The 19,661-nt window shown below is 35.4% G+C and overlaps 1 protein-coding gene across 17 annotated transcripts in view; it reads left to right on the top strand.

The window, feature by feature from the left end:
* The window catches only part of DLG1 (discs large MAGUK scaffold protein 1), a 236,839-nt gene that overhangs the window by 15,663 nt on the left and 201,515 nt on the right, over positions 1 to 19,661 (top strand). For all 17 annotated transcript variants that reach the window (XM_038583205.1, XM_038583204.1, XM_038583203.1 and 14 more), the window contains exon 4: positions 988 to 1,154. In XM_038583205.1, the coding sequence (XP_038439133.1) occupies positions 988 to 1,154 (167 nt within the window). The remainder of the gene's footprint in view (positions 1 to 987; positions 1,155 to 19,661) is intronic.

The following is a 19,661-nucleotide window of genomic DNA, read 5'->3' as shown; positions in this document are numbered from 1 at the left end:
AACTCAAAATACACTGCTATGTGAGTAAAGAACTAATCGTGATGAACTTAAACATTATATAACTACCATTCAGAGCTTCTGAATGGCATGAAGAATCAATTAGTATTAATATACTAAGTTTGTATAATTCCAACTGACAGCAAAGTAACATTTTGTGCTACTTTAAGTAAATTTATGGATTCTTTTTAGAGTTTTGTCATGTTTAATCAATTGTTTTAAATATAATGTACAGTCTTTAATTTAGTATTTAACTTTTTTGTTTGCTTTACTTTGGTTAAAAGGATAGTTGAAACTACATGAGGGGTGGGACACCTGGATGGCTCAGCGTTTGAGCATCTGCCTTCAGCTCGAGGCATTTGTCCTGGTGTCTGGGGATCAAGTCCCGCATCAGGCGGACCGGACGAGGAGCCTGCTTCTCTCTCTCTCTGCCTCTTTCTCTGTGTGTTTCATGAATAAATAAATAAAATCTTTAACAAATAATAAAAGTAAAAGTAAATAAAACTACACTATGGGTTTATATTGAGATATTGGTGGTATAAAGGTAAAATACCAGTAATGACTCATGTCTTCAAAATTCATATTAATGATATTAGCTACCATCTGTTGGAGCCTATTATGTGCCATTGTGTACTTTATATGTATTATGCTCAGTCCTTGTAACAATCCACATGGTAAGAGGCAAGTTATCAGAGGTTAAGTAACTTGCTTAAACAGGTAACTAATTTGTGATGGAATAGAGATTTGAACTCAGCACTGACTTTGAAATGTAAAAAGCATATGATTTTTATACTATGCTCTGCAAGTTCTGGTATGATTATAACATACTAAAATGAGAAAACATTCACTGATTAAATATAAGATTAGGCTTATTTTACTAATCTAGACTAAAAGTTTGCTTTTGAGTTTTACTGTTTTAGCAATGAGTAGTTTAATTAGAAAATCTAAATACTTCTGATTTTTTTTTTTTCCTCCTTTCTGTACCTCTAGATATTCAAGAATTTTATGAAGTGACCTTACTGGATAATCCAAAATGTATAGATCGTTCAAAGCAGTCTGAACCAATACAGCCTGTGAATACTTGGGAAATTTCCAGCCTTCCAAGCACTACTGTGACTTCAGAAACACTGCCAAGTAGCCTTAGCCCTAGTGTAGAGGTAAGATAAAAAAGTTTTCCTGAGGCTAAAATTTTTCAATAATCAATTTATTGGAGTGGCTACGTTTTTTCACTTTATTAAAATGGGTATTATGTGGCAATATGGGATTACAAATAATTTTGAAGAGAAAAGCTCAGAATCTCTGGTGTGCCTTTCCTAACATGTGAATGATTCGAGATCTGAAATACTTGCTTTAGACTCCTAAAAATACTTTGTGTGAGAGACCTCAATGAAATCGTATTTTGAAAAGATGGTTTTGCTCTGGTGTTTTTGTTTGTTTGTTTGTTTTTTAGAAATAGAATATAGTCCTGGGCAGATTAGTTACTACATTTACCCCAAAGATTCTCTGTATTTGGCTCAAAGATTGCAGTATTAAAACTCACTAAAGATTGATCAGTAAATTTTTTTTCATAATAAATTTATTTTTTATTGGTGTTCAATTTACCAACATACAGAATAACACCCAGTGCTCATCCCGTCAAGTGCCCCCCTCAGTGCCCGTCACCTAGTCACCCACCTCCCGCCCCCCCTCCCCTTCCACCACCCCTAGTTCGTTTCCCAGAGTTAGGAGTCTTTATGTTCTGTCTCCCTTTCTGGTATTTCCCACACATTTCTTCTCCCTTCCCTTCTATTCCCTTTCACTATTATTTATATTCCCCAAATGAATGAGACCATATAATGTTTGTCCTTCTCCGATTGACTCATTTCACTCAGCATAATACCCTCCAGTTCCATCTACATTGAAGCAAATGGTGGGTATTTGTCATTTCTAATGGCTGAGTAATATTCCATTGTATACATAAACCACATCCTCTCTATCCATCATCTTTCAATGGACACTGAGGCTCCTTCCACAGTTTGGCTATTGTGGACATTGCTGCTAGAAACATCGGGGTGCAGGTGTCTTGGCGTTTCATTGCATCTGAATCTTTGGGGTAAATCCCCAGCAGTGCAATTGCTGGGTCGTAGGGCAAGTCTATTTTTAACTCTTTGAGGAACCTCCACACAGTTTTCCAGAGTGGCTGCACCAGTTCACATTCCCACCAACAGTGTGAGAGGGTTCCCTTCTCTCCGCATCCTCTCCAACATTTGTGGCTTCCTGCCTTGTTAATTTTCCCCATTCTCACTGGTGTGAGGTGGTATCTCATTGTGGTTGTGATTTGTATTTCCCTGATGGCAAGTGATGCAGAGCATTTTCTCATGTGCAGGTTGGCCATGTCTATGTCTTCCTCTGTGAGATTTCTGTTCATATCTTTTGCCCATTTCATGATTGGATTGTTTGTTTCTTTGCTGTTGAGTTGAATAAGTTCTTTATAGATCTTGGAAACTAGCCCTATATCTGATGCGTCATTTGCAAATATCTTCTCCCATTCTGTAGGTTGTCTTTTAGTTTTGTTGACTGTATCCTTTGCTGTGCAAAAGCTTATCTTGATGAAGTCCCAGTAGTTCATTTTTTGATCAGTAAATCTTAAATTGGTTTCTGCATTTTTCTATAGTCAAAACTATTTAAGTTTTAAAAACTATTTTAATAATCTTTTTTTGTTGTGACATACTGTTGCTGGTGGAGTTAGGTAAAAGTATTAGAGTTAGATATGAAGCATTTTGTAATGAGGATTCTGAGAAACATTAGTCATTTGAATTTTGGTTGTCTGTCTGAATTTGATTCTAGTCCCTTCTAGTTTGTACTAGAGAATTGCCTGGAATATTGAATCAGCCTCTGTTTGGTGAGTAATAAATCAGGGGAAAGTAGTGGTGGGAGCAACCAGACAGCCCTTTGGTAATGAAGTAGACTGTAAGTTTTCTTTTTCATATTACATCACGTAGGATTGTAAAATTTCAGAGCAGGGACTACATCTAATTCCTCTTTCTCATTTTAAGGATCAGGAAATCGAGATCCAGAAGAAAATTAATGATTTGACGTAGCCTATTTAGCTAGTTTGGGCAAGTCTACCCTTGAATTTCTCATCTCTTAATACCCAGTTCACAGTTCTTTTTACTAATCCTGGTCTGCACTTATATATATTTTTTTGATTAGAGAGAGAGAGTCTAGGGTTGTATTGTCTTTGTGTCTTTATTTTTTAAATTACTTTTCTGTCACTCTCTGGGATCATTTCAGTTCCATTCCCTTTTGTTGATATATCATTTGCACTTATGATCGATTCCAAATAGATTTTTTAAATGTTAATCAGTAATACACAATTTATATTTCACATTTATTGTCTTAGGTTAAAAATTTTGCATTTGAGGAAACATGTTAACTTTTAAGAGAATTGAGTTTCTTATTTAATCACTTTCTGATTTTTTTTCTAGTCTGATTTATTATGTTCAACTATGAGTATAAAGCTTAGAGTTCTTATAGTTGATTTGCCTGTTTTTATAGATAATATCTGGCTCAGTAAAAAGTAAAAGTAAATGGTCATTAAGGTTAAATAAGTAAGTGGATAGTTCTGCAAGTTGGAAGTTAATTTCCGTAATAGATTTCAGTCAGAAAGATCAACAATGCGTTGAATTCCATCAAGAGTAGTATTGGAAAATTTCAGGTGTGCCCAGCTGGCTCAGTCATTGGAGTGAACAACCCTTGATCTCAGGGTTGTGAGTTGGAGCCCCATGTTGGGTATAGAGATTACTTAAAAATAAAATCTTAAGAAAAAGAAGTATTGGAAAATTTCAACTTTTATAAAATGAGGTGCTGGTACCTAGAAATGCTCTGTGTGGTGTTGGTTTCTCCATCTCCTAAAAAAGTGTAATATGGACATATTAACAGGAGAATAGGGGAATAAGAATTTTCAGATTACAAATGACAGATTTTACTAGTTAGGAAAATGGATGAGAAGGAAATATGGTTATAAATGTTGCTTAGGGCTTGGCACAATGAAAATGCTCCAGTATACTTGAAATTTATACCCATTCATGGATGGACTTAGTAACAAGAACAGGGAGATGTGTTCATCAAATGCAAGATTTTCTTAAAAAGGGGAAGATCTGTGTGTATCAAATCTGAGTTCAGTTAAAGAGAAAGTAGTTTTGCAGAGAAGACACAAAACCCTGATAGATACTAATCTGAAAAATGTAAGTAGTTTTGAAACTGATGGAGGATAGACATAAGGACTTAGAAAAAAATAAACCTGGAATGTTTAGAGATTTCATTTCTACTTTTTTTTGCAAGTCCTCTAAGAGAAGGAAAGTATAATCCCCTACTCCCCATCTATGCTTAATTTGGACAGAAAACTTGGCTAAGTGACCTTTGATTTGATCTCTTTGGACTCTTAGAGGCATGGTATTTAGGACTAAAAAGAGACTTAGATCATTTAATTCACCTTACTTGTTTTGTAGTTGAGGAGAATCCATTGACCCAAATTAAAACAAATGCAGAGGAAGTTTTTATTTCACTATAACTTGAAAAATAGGAAAATCATGAAAATATTTTGTCTTATACAAAATTTAAAATTTAGGTTTTATTGCACTCGTCCACTAATTCTTGGATAATAAAGTAAGATAATGGGGGCGCCTGGTGGTTCAGTTGCTTGAGTGGCCAGCTCTTGATTTTGGTTCAGGTCATGATCTCAGGGTTGTGAAATCCAGCCCCTAGTTGGGCTCCACACAAGGTGGAGCCTGCTTAGGATTCTCCTTCCCTCTCCCTATGCCCCCCCCTCCTTAAAAATAAATATAGGTAGTAAGGTAATGTTTTGTGACAAAGTTGCATGCAACGCAGTCTTACTGTCTCTCTTTATGTTCGTGTAGGAGTGTCCTAAGGAGGGTTTTTTTTTTTTTTGGAAAAAGTATTTGAGATTGAGCAATTTCCAGGGCATGCTTTTCTTCCTCTCTTAAAGTAAAAATCTTTTGTCTTTTAAAGCATTTGTTCACTTCCTTTCTTGTCCATTTTGTTGTTGTTGTTATAGTTGGTAACTGATCTAACTTGCCAGATCCTCATTTGTCAATTTGTGCCCTTATAACTTTATTTCTTCTATTTCTTTTGATGTAGTAAAATGAAAATTCATGCCATTTATTTTTATAGTGACATCTCATTTTCTTAGAACTTTTTTGTGTTTCGTATTTCTGTCTTCTACTTTGAACATATACCTAGTTGAGATGTTTGGAATAATGTTTGCATTATATTAATGGTTGTTTCTGGGTGATGGGGATTTTTTCTTTTTTTAAACTTTTCTGTTACTTTTTATTTTTTAATTTTTAAAAAGATTTTATTTATTCATTCATAAGAGACACAGAGAAGCAGAGATAGAGGCAAAGGCAGAAGCAGGTTCCACGCAGGGAGCCCAGTGCAGGACTGGATCCTGGGACCCCAGGATCACGCCCTGAGCTCAACTGCTGAGCCACCCAGGGGTCCCTTCTCTGTTACTTTTTAAAAATAATGAGCACTTGTCATGTTTATGGAAACAGATCTATCCTAAAATAAGAGTGAATTTTAGAAATGGTAAGGAAGAGTATTTGAAAGGAAGCATATTTGAAAGGAAGCAAGATGTGAGAGTAGGAGAAATTGCTGGATTTAATGAGAAATTCCAACAGAAAAGGATGCAGTATCCTGTTTTATTTAGTTTCTGAGTTGCTGTAACAATATCACAGATTGGGTAGTTTACAAACAACACAAATTTATTTCTCATAGTCGTGGAAGCTGGGCAGTCCAAGATCAAGTCACTGGTAGATTTAATGACTAGTGAAAGCCCATGTCCTGGTTCATTGTTGGCTCTTTTCTCAGTGTCCTCACATTGAGGAAGGGGTGAGGGAGCTCACTGGCATCTCTTTTATAAGGGCACAATCCCATTCATAAAGTCTCCTCTCATGGCCTAATCCCCTCCCAAAAGCCCCACCTTCTAATGCCATCACATTAGAGTTTTAGCATTTCAACATGTGAATTTGGGGGAAACAATCATTCAGTCTATGGCACTTCCGGTTTTTTTTTTTTTTTAAGACTTTATTTATTCACTAGAGACACAGAAGGGGGCGGGCAGAGACAGACAGAGGGAGAAGTAGGCTTCACACTGGGAGCCCCATCCCTGGTCTCCAGGTTCAGGCCCTGGGCTGAAGGCGGCGCTAAACCGCTGAGCCACCCGGGCTGCCCGGCACTTCTGTTTTTGATAATACTTTGTAGGCCAACCAAAGAGTCAACGGTTTAAAGAAAAAAAAAAAGGTGAAACCATAAAAGTAATCCTATTAATGAATTTTGGATAGGGAAAGCTTTTCTGAGCATGACGACAAAATCCTGAAAAATTAGAAGAAAACTGGATGCTGAGTTTGGAGGCACCAGAGTAACTCAGTTAAGCATCTGACTCTTGATCTCAGCTCAGGTCTTGATCTCACAGTCTAGAGTTCAAGCCCTGTGTTGGACTCCACTTAATAAAATGAAAAGGAAAAAAAAAAGAATACCGACTTTGTGGAATTTATTTGTGGACATCACAAAGTTTGATTGTTTAAGTTTGATCATAGAACTTCTGTATGAAAAGATACATTAAACAATTGAGAAATATACTGGGGGAAATTTGTTACATTTATGAAAAAGGACTAATTTCCAACCTCAATTCAAGAAACCTCTTTACAGATAAATAAGAAAAACATCAACATTCAATAGAAAAGCGACTAAAGGATGTGAATAGGCAGTTTAGAGAAAAAGAAATGCGGCCAGTGGACCAAATAAGTCTTTGAAGAGATGCTCAACCTTACTTTAAAAGCAGGCGTATCACATTGACAATGGGAGTACTTTTAACTAATTTGATTGTCAAAGGTTAATTAAATGTGAGGAAACAAACTCTTTTACTGTGTTGGTAGGAGGTACAGTGGTGCAGCTTTTCTGAAAGACAACAGTATATATTCATATCCTTTAATATAGCATGTGTTACAGCTGCAGTCACATAAATTATTAATATATATCCATATATATGCTTGTTTATTGCAGTATTATTTGTGATATTAACAAAAATCAATGGGGAAACAATCTAAGTGATTATCAGTAAGAAATGATAGGAAACTGGATAGCTCCACATTGGTCATAGAGATTATTTTTAAAAGATTAATTAAAAAAAGAAGTTGGATAAACATTATGGTACAGCCACTTAATGCAATATAAGTAGTAGGCATAAAAATATGGCTTATATATCCTCTATATTTTATTAAATGGTGGCATATTAGGAGGTATAGTATGATTGTAAAAAGAAAAAATATTAAGTTAGGTACATTTGGAAGAATACATACTTTGCTTTCAGTAATACATTTTCAGTTATCCCTGCTGTCTCCAAGCCGGGTGTTTCAGCATTGTGAATATACCAGGTCAAGAAAAAGAAAATGGAATGACTGCTAATGGTTTCCGGAATTAGATAGTGATGATGGTTGCACAACACTTGAGTATACTAAAAACCAGTGAATTGTACATTTTAAAATTTGGTGAATTTTTTGGAATGTATGTTATATTTCATTTTTAAAAAGAAATATTCCTGTACCCCAAAAATCTTCCTTGTACCTTTCTTAGTCATTACCTATATCCTCTTCCTCAAAGGACCATCTTAGTTTCTAACACCATAGATGAGTTTGCCTCTCCTAAAACTATATTTTAACAGATTGGTGCAGTATGTACTCTCTTATATCTAGCGTCTTTTTTCTTGTATTTGGGAATTTCATCCACAAGTGGAAGTTTTTTCATTCTCTCTGCTATATAATATTCCCTTGTATGATATATTGTGGTATATTTATCCGTTCTATTGATGGCTATTTGTGTTGTTTCCAGTTTGGGGTTAGTGCTGCCTTGAACATTCTTTTACAGTCAGTTCTGCCATAGCAAAACATACATGTTCTTAAAAATCAGTTTTTACAATGTAAAATGGTGCAATTAAAAACTATAGGGCTTATGTAAAAAAGGAAGTTAGAGATTCAAAGCTCAAAACTTGGTGAGTGACATATAAAAAAAGGTAAAACCTTAATAAAAATGGCAGCATAGTTTCATACAAGTTAAATGGTTAAGGAGTATGTAAGTACTACAATAAATATGGCATTTTACCTTGAAAACAACTCTTGTTTGCTATGGAAGTGTGTGTGTTAGGACTGTAGCTCGTGAATTGTACAGTGCTGATCTAGGGATTTATTTGACATTGGATGTACAGTTAGCACAACAGGTGTGGATGAACATGAATCCTAACATTCAATAAGCTAAAGTATGAAATATGTGTATTTTGTGTATGTCTATGTGGTTCATTTCATCTGGGTGCAATTTTCTGTTCTTACCTAGTGTTTCTCATGGACAAGATTGAATGTAAGCAAATGTGAAATTTGTGTCACCTAGTATTGTTCCCTAACACATTAGTTGCATTGGAACAAATTTACTTTTTCAAAGTGTTCTAGCAGAACTGTATGTGTATTTTTGGTGCACCTGTGTATGTATTTCTGTTGTTTATATACCTGGTTGTGAAAACGATATGCATATGTTTAGTTTTGGAATATAATGACAGCAGTTTTTCAAAATGGTTGTGCCTGTTTTTTATAATTACCACCAGTATATGCAGGTTTCAGTTGCTTCACAAATTTACCAACAGTTGTTATTGTCAGTCTTTTTATTAATAATTTTAATCATTTCAGTAGGTGTGTAGTAGTACTTCATATTGTTGTATTTGCATTTTCCCTATCATTAACAAGATTAATAGTTAATACCTATTCATGTTTCTTGTTCATTTTTGTTATCTTTTGTGAGATGTCTAAGTTTCTTGTCTTTTTTTTTTTTTATTATCTTTCATCTTATTCATTTATCTGCATATGCTTCTTTTGTTGGATATATATATATAATATATATTTTCTACTACTCTGAGGCATGCTTTTCCTAATATCTTTTCAATATTTCTTAAATCTAATATAGTTCAATTTCTGGTTAATACTTTTTGTGCCTACTGAAATGTTTTTCAGTTCCAAAGTCATAAAGTTATCCTACTTTATTATTTGTCAAAAACTTTTTATGTTGCTTTTCACGGTTACATACGTAATCCATATGCAATATGCACAATTTCACATGAATCAGTATTTCATTGCATCTCCATTTTGGCACTTTTAGTCTAAACCATCCTCATTTTTTTGCCTAGATTATTGTAATGGTCCCTTTAATTGGCCCATTTGCATTCATACTTGCCCCTTTTGAATTTACGATCACTTTGCCTCCAAGATTATTTTTATAAAATGCAAGTCCTGTCATTACCCGTCTTTGACTTTCCATTCCTCTCAGAATGAACGGGGAGATCCCTAATGAGACTGAGAAATCTTAAATTATTTGAACACTGACTGTTTTCCTACTCATCTTTTAGAACTTTTTCAGTCTTTGGTCCCTGGTTCCTCTTAGCTAAGGGTCCCCACATAATAATAATTACTTTGCATAGGAAGTTTTCTCTTTCCAACTCCTACTCATTTTTAGCATTTTATTTTAAATGTCAGTTCTTCAACAAATATTGAGCCCCTATTACGTATCATGTATTGGACGAGGTTGCTTGAATAAAAGCAAAGATCTCTGTCCTCATGGAGCTTACATTCTAGCAGCAATGCAAATAATAAACAGTAAATTATCTAGTATGTTAGAAGGTGATAAGTAATACGGGAGGGGAAAAAAAGGGCAGCAGAGTGAGGGTATCAAGAATGTCAGAGTCATTTGCAATTTTACAAAGTACATTGCAGTGTACTTTGCAGTTTTTAATAGGGTATTCATGAAGGGCTGATTGAGAATGTGATATTTGTATAGAGAGTTGGAAGTTGATAACAGCTATTTGGGGGAATAACCAGTGCAAAGACGGTAAGGCATAAGGCTGGAATGTATGAGAAACAGCAAGATGCCCAGTATGGCTAGAGCGTAGTGAGTAAGGGTAAAAGTGATGGAAAGTAAGGTCAAAGGGTAAGGCAGGGACAGATATGTAAACCTTCTGCAGGATTTTGGAGTGGAAGAATGACATTATTTAACCAATCCGGCTGTTTTGTTGAAAGTAACTTATGGTAAGAGTAGAAGCAGGTGACCTGTTAGAAGTCTGTTTCAGTGATCCAGTTAAGGATGTATGTAGGCGGGAACCAGAGTGGTAATAATGGAGGTGCTAAGTGGCTGAATTATGGATATTTTAAATGTAGAACACAAGGATTTGGGACACGTTGGAAATGGGGTTGAGAGTAAGATGGAGAGCACTACAAGAGAAATTAAGGATGACTGCGAGGTCACTTCCTGATAGAAGCTGTTCTTTACCTCTCAGTTTGTCAAAGCCTCTATTATAGCACTTTCTGCCTCTGCTTGATAATATTCATCATTATTGTAATTAAATGCTGTGAATTCTATACTGTTTTGTGTTATTTTGGTGCCTCTACTAGACTGTCCTTGCGGTTAGAGACTATCATAGTTACTAATATATGTGTAGTACTTGCACAAAATAGCTGTTCAATAAATATTTTCAAATGAAGTGAGAATTGTGTCTTTTCCATATTGTAATTAAGTAATAGACTGATATTATTATATTTTTTTCTAACTTCATCCTAAAAATCTTCCAACTCCAGTAAAGTCAAGGGAATAGTACAACATACCTCCAATGATAGTCAACAATTACTAACATTTTGTCATAGTTGCTTTTTCTGTGTATGCGTATTTTTGGGAAACTGAAAATCATTTGCAGGCATCAAGCACTTAAACTATGAAAACTTCAGTATATATTACCTATGAGTAAGAATAGTCAAAGCGTTCTCCTGTGTAAACAACCATAGTACTGTTGTCACTACCAACAAAATTAATAATTTTATTTTTTCCTCAATTCATTCTTACAGTTGTCCCCAGATATATAAACTTTACCCTGCCCTTGGAGGAACAAAGGTTTCTTTCTAGTTGACAGGGAAGTTTCCTTTTACAGAAGAATACTAGCTAATAAATACAAATGAGATGATAAAATGGGGTGCAGGGAATCTATATTTTGAAAACTAATGAAATAAGTTATTCAGGGAAGGATCATTAATGGGTCAGTCAAGTAAAAATTCACTTAGTACAAGTTGCTGAAGTGCCCACCTACCTACAGATACTTAATAACTACAAAGAAAAAAACATACCTGTACAATGGAATATTGTGTACTTCTGGGGTGACACAGTATGAAATTGAATATATCATTATGAAGTCTGCTTATCAAAAATGGGTCTAATTGCCCTTTACACTAACTTCCTGTTACCAGAAATATAGGACTTCATGGAATGACTTAATGTGAGGAGACAAATAAAGAATGTGTGGTACTCTAGAAGACAACTGACATGGTCTCTTCAAAAAGTTAATGTCATTTAAAAAAGGAAAAAAAAAAAGATGGGCAGGGTAAAGCTTGTATTTTCTTTTAATGCTATTATATAAAATTTTTGCAATATTCCTTTTATTTTTTTTAAAGATTTTATTTATTCATGACAGACAGAGAGAAAGGCAGAGGGAAAAGCAGGCTCCATGCAAACGCAAAGAGCCCGATAACGGGACTCGATCCAGGACAACGGGATCACACCCTGAGTCAAAGGCTGATGCTCAACCACTGGGCTACCCAGGTGTCCCTGCAGTATTCTCTTCTAAAACAGGCTAATAAGTTTTTTCCTTTTTTGTTGGTCTCTCCTTTTTTTTTTTTTTTTTAAGATTTTGTTTGTTTTGTTTCTTTGGAGGGAGGGGCAGAGGCTGAGGGAGAGGGAGAAGCAGAAGCAGACTCAGACTCCCCACTGAGCATGGAGCCCAACACAGCCCGATTCCAGAACCCTGAGATCATGACCTGAGCTGAACCCAGATGCCTAACCAAAGTCCCCATTGCTCTCTTATTGAGTGACTGAGAGATTTTTATTAATCAGTGGTTATAGGACACTCAAGTTATTCCACATTTGGGGGATCCCTTGAAGGGATCTGTGTCCTTCTGACATGACTGCATTAGTTTTTAAGCATGTCCTTGCTTTCTGGCACAGTTTTCCCAAGTTCATTTTGAGCTTCCATTGACTCGGAACAGAATCAGCCAGCAATAATGGCTTCTTTCTGTTCCATACAATTGCCTTCTCTTTGAGGTATTATCTTTGAGAGGTAAGAGTATATAGAGGCAGTTGACAGTCTTCTAACTGTAGCCTTTTGCCCTAGAACTGGTAAAATAAAATTTGAGAAACTTTAAACATTAAAAACATTAAACATTACTGCTCTAAATACATTTAAAATATTAATATTTTAAAACTATTTAATATATTCTTTCTTCCTTCCTTAAAAAACCCTCATGTATGTATTCCATAAGAATGGATAATAATCTTATTTTCAAATTACATAGTTTTAAGAGGGCATGTTCACAGACCTAATATTTTGAGGTGCCATAGGAACATCTAGATTCTTGTATAGTCTCCTAACGTGTATGAGATAAGCCAGGGTTTGGTCTAGTATTTGGAGCTAATACTCACTTTAAGAATTCAGCAAACTGTCTTTCAGGGGTGTTGTGACTGCCCAAACTTCTATTATTACTATATGGAAAAAGAGAACTCAGAAGTTCAGGCTTCAAGGCAGGTGTTTCTATCTTTATTTAATAACTTTCTTGGTAATTGGATTTGTTACCTAGACAAATGAAAATATTGCAGTGAAGTTAATAAAGTAAGGAAAGAGCTGATTAGAGATAGAAACATAATGGAAGGTTTGTTAAAAAATATTTGCAGAAATATTGGACATAAGAAAATGAAATCCTCTCTGCAGCAGTGGCTGCTAAAAATGATTTGGTATAATCTGCCATGTTTTTCTTTCCATATATATATGTTTTTAGCTTGTACTTTTGCAGCTTTGTGTTTCAGCATATCTTAATGTGTTAGATATCTTTCCATATCTATCCACGGTTGTCACATTTTTATTGATTGCTGCCTGGTATTCCTCTAAAAATAGTTGTCTTTTTTGATAGGCATTTGGCCTAAATCTATAATTACCAACTGCTGAAGTGAACCTGGAGCCAATTGTTTAATTGTGTTTAAGCCATTAAGAAAATATCGGCATTTTATTCTAAGATTTTTTTTCTGATAATAGACATTAGACTGATTTAGAATATTTATTTTACTGTCTCCTCTGAAATACAATGGTTTTTAAATTTAGCTTTTAAAACTTTTGCTAAAAAAAATACCCAGAAAACAAGAGCTATTTTATTTTTAATCATTTGTATCACTCTTTCATTTTTCTTTTTTAAAGATTTTATTCATTTATTCATTTATTCATACAGAGAGGGAGAGAGAGGCAGAGACACAGGCAGAGGGAGAAGCAGGCTCCATGCAGGGAGCCCAACATGGGACTCGATCCCAGGTCTCCAGGATCACACCCTGGGCTGAAGGTGGCGCTAAACCGCTGAGCCACCTGGGCTGCCCCACTCTTTCATTTTTCTTTTCTTTTTTTTTTTCTTCATTTTTTTTTTTTCTTTCATTTTTCTTAAAACCACTTCACTGTTGAGAGCTAGGTCTTTAGTTTACAGTAACATTTCTAAAACTCATTACGTTGTAAGCAGGAATAGATAAGTTGCAATTAAGGTTTTCATTAATTTTTAAGGTTTTTAGATGTTAGTTCACACCATGAATTGGGAATATGTATTCAGTTTTCACTGCCTTTTTTTTTCCTCTGAAAGATAGAATTAAACACTGTTCAGTGAGACTGTATTTGTTAGCATAAACTGTTTTGGTTCGTTTTCAGGAAGAAAGAAAAGGAAAAAAATTTAAATAGTTATCTCATTTGCTTTATTCCTTAAAGAAAGTAAGTGCTTAGCTCCTATTTCCTTGGTTAAGAATATTTAAAGTTATACAAATACTACCACCACTACCTTTTACAGATTTGCTTTTGAATTGGAGTATTTGTTTTTCCTTAAATTCTCTGCTTCAATGTCCTTTGTGCCATTCCTTTCAACTAGAATGTCCATATCTTTCTCCATCTTGGACGGCCCAGCTCAGAAACCTTCCATGTGAGGTTCTCAATCCATCTTTTAGCTGAAACTAATCTGTTCTGAATGCCTGTGGCAGGCACTTTGTACCTTTTTTATGGGACTTACATTTTACTGCTATTTGGGCTCTATTTCAGTCTTTCTCTTTTAAATAATGTAGTATTTTGAAAAAAATTTCTATATTCAGAAGAATTGCAAGAATAGTAAGATACACTGCCATCTTGTCACGTTTGTTTGCTTTCTGTACATACACACACATATATAAGCTTTTATTTTTGCTGACCCATTTGAGAGCAAATTGCAGGCCTCACGAATCTTTTACCCTTAAATACTTCATGTACTCCTATGAACAAGGGCATTTTTCTTTAAAAAAAAATATTTTATATGACTATGTTTAAAAACACCTAGTATGCAATTATAAGACAGGAAATTTAAAATTAATATAATTCCATTATCTATACAATGCTATTATCAGTCCATATTCAAAATCAGTACATTTTTAATCTTTGACCACCTATCCTATAATTCTTTATCCCTGAAGCAAACTTCCACTTTAGTTCTTACTATGGACTTTGGAAGACAGCTGACAAAATTTTATAATACAACTTTATGAACCATCACAATTTTTAATCCTTGCCTTTGAAATAATTGGCAGTCAGGTATTGATGATTGGTGCCTTTTTCTATTTCCTTTATCATTGAACTCAAGGTTCTTATCTTTCTTCTTGATGTTCTGTTTTCCTAGCAGATGTCTCTCTCTCTCTGAGACACTAGTCTGAACTCTACTTCACTCTTCTACAGTGTTGTCTCTTTCCAATTTTTAGGCGAAATGTTCTGAAATAAATAGAATATGCGAAATTTGAAATGATGTACAACACTTATGCAAAGCCCCTATAATTAAAAAGCTGATAGGTATACAAGGGAACTGTACATGAGATATCTGCAGGTGATTTTTGATGACCACTATGCTGTTACTTTACATTCACTATTACTTAATATCTTGTATTTTCTTATTTATATCTTAGGACAGTCTTATCTCATCATTTAAGTGATAGTTGCAAGTACTAGAACCGAAGGACATAGCCCTCCTTGAAATGTAACTGGAATATAAAGAAATGCTATGAAAGAAGTGAAACAACTGCCATATTATGCCCAGCTGTTAATCTAGGAGAAAACTTGGCAAAGTTATCCATTTACTAAGAAAAAAAGTCTTTGTTAAAGCTTAGGTATGCCACAGTAGTAATAGATTTATATGCTGCAAGAAGGCGGCATCCCAATATATCTTGAATTATGAGTTATGATTATATGACGTTTTCAGTAGCTAATTTAGGTAATTTTGATTGTTCTATGTATGTGTCAGGATCTGTTACTATCTTCAGTATTAGAACAATGATATCTCCTCTTGTGCTCATAAACCCTGCCCACCCCCTTTTTGGATTAGCAACAAGCTACAAGCTTATTGTAAAAATTGCTAACTTTATAGAAGTAAGTTTTCAATTATGTGAAAGTCACCTTCTCAAATAATGCTAACAGCTTCTGTTCTGCTCTTAATCTTTTTCTCTTTGGAATCTCATTCTCTACTCTCACTTAATATCTGTAACCTCTTTCTCTTTCTCAGACCTTTGTAACTTTCTTTCCTTTATCTTATAAATATATTCAAAGATTCTACTAAAAGAAAAACAGAAAAAAAGTTCTTCTTTGTAGGACCTGAGAGCTTGCTTACCTTTTTTTCCTAGCTAAGCTTCTTGAAAAAAGTAGTTTACCTTTTTTCTTTCTTTCCTTCTCATTCTTAATACACTGTAACCTGGCTTCTGACACTCCTTTTCCACGGTTAACTTCTCTCTTATTTTCAGTTATTTACCTTAAAAAAAAAAAATCTGTGATTACAATAATTCCAGCATATCTTAAAATATACATATACAGAAAAGTGATTGAAAGTCATCTTTTTTAAACATTCTTTCTCTGAGGTAGTCTCTTTTAACCATTTGATACATATTCAGCTAAATCCTATATGTTAATGTATTATTTAGCTCATACATCTTGAAAAATGAGACATATATACATTTGGCTTTCTGAATCTGTGTACTTAGATATATTGCACTACATTGTATAATAGAGAGCAAATTGCTTAATTTAACTTGTTTTAGTTTCATCTGTAAAGAACAGCTCACCTAATATGGCACTTTTAGTACGAAATAGGATAATTTATGCAAAACTTAGATCAGGGTCTGACACACATATTAAGTGTTCGATAAATGATAGATTTTAAAAATAAATCTTTATATCAAAATGTTGCATACTCATTAGTAATTTATTAACGTAGCAAAGGATAAAGAACCTTTTTTTCCCCCCCAGTCTTCTCTTGTGTTATATTTTTGACACTACTTTTCATCCATTAAAGTTTTGTCATGAGGCTGTAGCAGTTGAATCACATCTGCAGACTTCACTTATAATTCTGGTTCTCTTGCTCTTTCCACCACATCTCCAGTTACTTCCTGCACTGAAGTCTTGCTCCCCTCAAAGTCATCCTTGAGGGTTGGAATCAGCTTCTTCCAAACTCCTCTGAATGTTCATATTTTGAACTCTTCCCATGAAGAATTTTTTTTCCATACCACAGAGGTTCTTAATGGCCTCTAGAATGGTGAATCTTTTCCAGAAAGTTTTCAATTTACTTTGCTCAGATCCATCAGAGGAGTCTATCTATGGCAGCTATAGCCTTACAAAATATATTTCTTAAGACTTGAAGGTTGAAATTACTCCTCAATTCATGGGCTGCAGAATAGCTGTGTTATTAGCAGGTATGAAAACATTAATCTCATTGTACATTTCCATCAGAACTCTTGGGTGATCAGGTGCATTGTCAATGAGCAGTAATATTTTGAAAAGAATCTCTTTTTTTCTGAGCGATAGGTCTCAACAATGGACTTAAGATATACAGTAAATGATGTCGTAAAAAGATGCTGTTGGGCACCTAGGTGGCTCAGTTGGTTAAGTGCCTGCCTTCAGCTCAGGTCATGATCCCAGGGTCCCAGGGTCCTGGGATCGAGTCCCACATTGGGCTCCCTGCCCTGCAAGGAGTCTGCTTCTCCCTCTGCTTTTCTCCCCCGTCACCCTCCCACCTCCAAATAAATAAATGCTTTTTTAAAAAAAGATGCTGTCATCCAGGCTTTGTTATTCCATTTATAGAGCACAGGCAGAGTAGATTTAGCATAATTCTTAAGGGCCCTAGGATTTTCAGAATGGCAAATGAGTATTAGCTTCAACCTCAAGTCACCAGATGCATTTGCCCCTAACAAGAGAATTAGCCTGTCCTTCAAAACTTTCAAGTCAGGCATTGACTTCTCTAGCTATGAAAAGTCTTCAATGACATCTTTCTCCAGTAGAAGGCTGTTTCATTAATATTGAATATCTGTTGTTTAGTGTGGCCACCTTCATGAATTATCTTGGTTAGATTGCCTGGATAACTTGCTTCTGTATCCATACTTGCTGCTTCACCTTGCAGTTTTATGTTATGTAGACAGCTGCTTTCCTTAAACTTCATAAACCAACCTCTGCTAGCTTCCAACTTTTCTTCTGCAGCTTCTTCACCTGTCAGCCTTCACAGAATTGTAGAGAGTTAGTAGGGCTTTATTCTGGATTAGATTTTGGCTTACAGGAATGTTGTATCTAGTTTGCTCTTCTATTCAATAAATTTTTTTAAAGGTTTTATTTATTTATTCATAGAGATGCAGAGAATGAGAGAGAGAGAGGCAGAGACACAGGCAGAGGGAGAAGCAGGCTCCATGCAGAGAGCCTGACGTGGGACTCAATCCAGGGTCTCCAGATCACGCCCTGGGCTGCAGGTGGCGCTAAACCACTGCGCCACCGGGGCTGCCCTTGCTCTTCTATTCAGACCGCTAAAACTTTCTCCATGTCAGCAGTAAGGCTCTTTTGCTCTCTTATCATTCATGCATTCATCGTAGTAGGATTTTTTAAAGATTTTATTTATTAGATAATGACAGAGATAGCGAGAGAGAGCACAAGCTGGGAGGAGAGGGAGAAGCCGACTCCCCAAGATCGTTACCTGACCCGAAGGCAGACGCTTAACCGACTGAGCCACCCAGGTACCCCTGGAGTAGTAGCACATTTAATTTCCGTTGAGAACTTTCCCCAGCATTCACAACTTGCTCTTTGGCACAGGAGGTCTAGCTTTTAGCTTGTCTTGGCTTTTTGGCTTGCCTTTGTCACTAAGCTTAATCATTTCTGACTTGATTTAAAGTGAGAGATGTGTGACTCTCCCTTTCACTTGAACACCTAGAGGCCATCATAGGGTTATTAGTTGGCTTAATTTCAATATTGTTGTGTCTCAGGAAATAGGGAGACCCAAGAAGAGGAGAAATGGGAGAATAGGTCCGTGGAGCAGTCAGAACACAACAACATTTGTTAGGTTTGTGTCTTATGAGCTTGTGGTGCCCCTAAACAATTAAAATAGTAACATCAAAGATCAGGGATCACACATCACCATAACAAGTAGAATTATAAAGTTTGAAATATTGCTAGAATTACCAGAATGTAACACAGGATTACAAAGTGAACAAATGCTGTTGGGAAAATGGTGCCAGTAGACTTGCTTGACTTGGGATTGCCACAAACCTTCAATTTGTAAAACAAACAAAAACCCACAGTATCTGTGAAGCATAATAAAATAAAGTGCAATAAAATGAGGTATGCTTATACTTTTCTGACTACTCTACCCAGCCCTGTATATTAGGAGTTTTTCCATTTTCCTTGGCCTTGTGAGAGCTCTTGGGATTGTTCTGCAGTTCATTCCCCACCTATCAAGATCTATGGAGCTCTCTCTGTACAGCTCTCTTCTCCCTGGTACTCTTACCTGTGAATTTGAGACACCTGGGCCTTCCTGAATTCTCATCTCTCTCCTTATCTTAGATTGCTTGGCTTTGTTTATTTCCCCCCATCTGCTGCCTGGAAACTTTTTTCAGGCAGTTATCTGAACCATTTATGGGGCTGACCTCATTTGTTTTTCTTTTCACAAGGATTTCTGTTTTGCACTGCCTTTGTTCAATATCTGAAAATAATTTTTTTCTTATATGTCTAGTTCTTTAGTTTTACGGCAGGAGAGTCGATCCTTTTTCTGTTCTGTCATGGTTGGAAACAATCGCCTGTATATAGAAAGCTGTTGGTATTCTAAAATACTGTATTATCTTATGTGCCTGAATATTAGGTGAGCTGTTTCCATCCCAAAAGGCTTATATTTGAGACTTCTAAAGTTGCTTGTATTATAGGGTAATTTCTAAATTATTTTGCACACAGTTTAAGAAGAACACATTGGCTTGAAATGCCCTTCATGCAAGTTTGGATATTTATAGAAGATGCAGGGAGTGTTGAATATAACAGATTAAATAATCATTTCAAGTATGACCTTAAAAATTGTCAAGTATTGGATATTATATACAAGCTTTTTTGAAAGATTAAAAAGTATATTGATGAGTAATAGTAAATGGTTATATTCTAGAGATTCTAATATAATTTCTACAGAGCAAATGTGGAAAATTGTCTATTATGTGAATAGGTACTGATAGTGGTTTAAGATAAAATGTCAGGTGAC

Source organism: Canis lupus, chromosome 33 (assembly GCF_011100685.1).
Source record: "Canis lupus familiaris isolate Mischka breed German Shepherd chromosome 33, alternate assembly UU_Cfam_GSD_1.0, whole genome shotgun sequence".
In the NCBI taxonomy this organism is placed as follows: Eukaryota; Metazoa; Chordata; class Mammalia; order Carnivora; family Canidae; genus Canis; species Canis lupus.
This window is presented reverse-complemented; position numbering and strand designations above follow the sequence as displayed.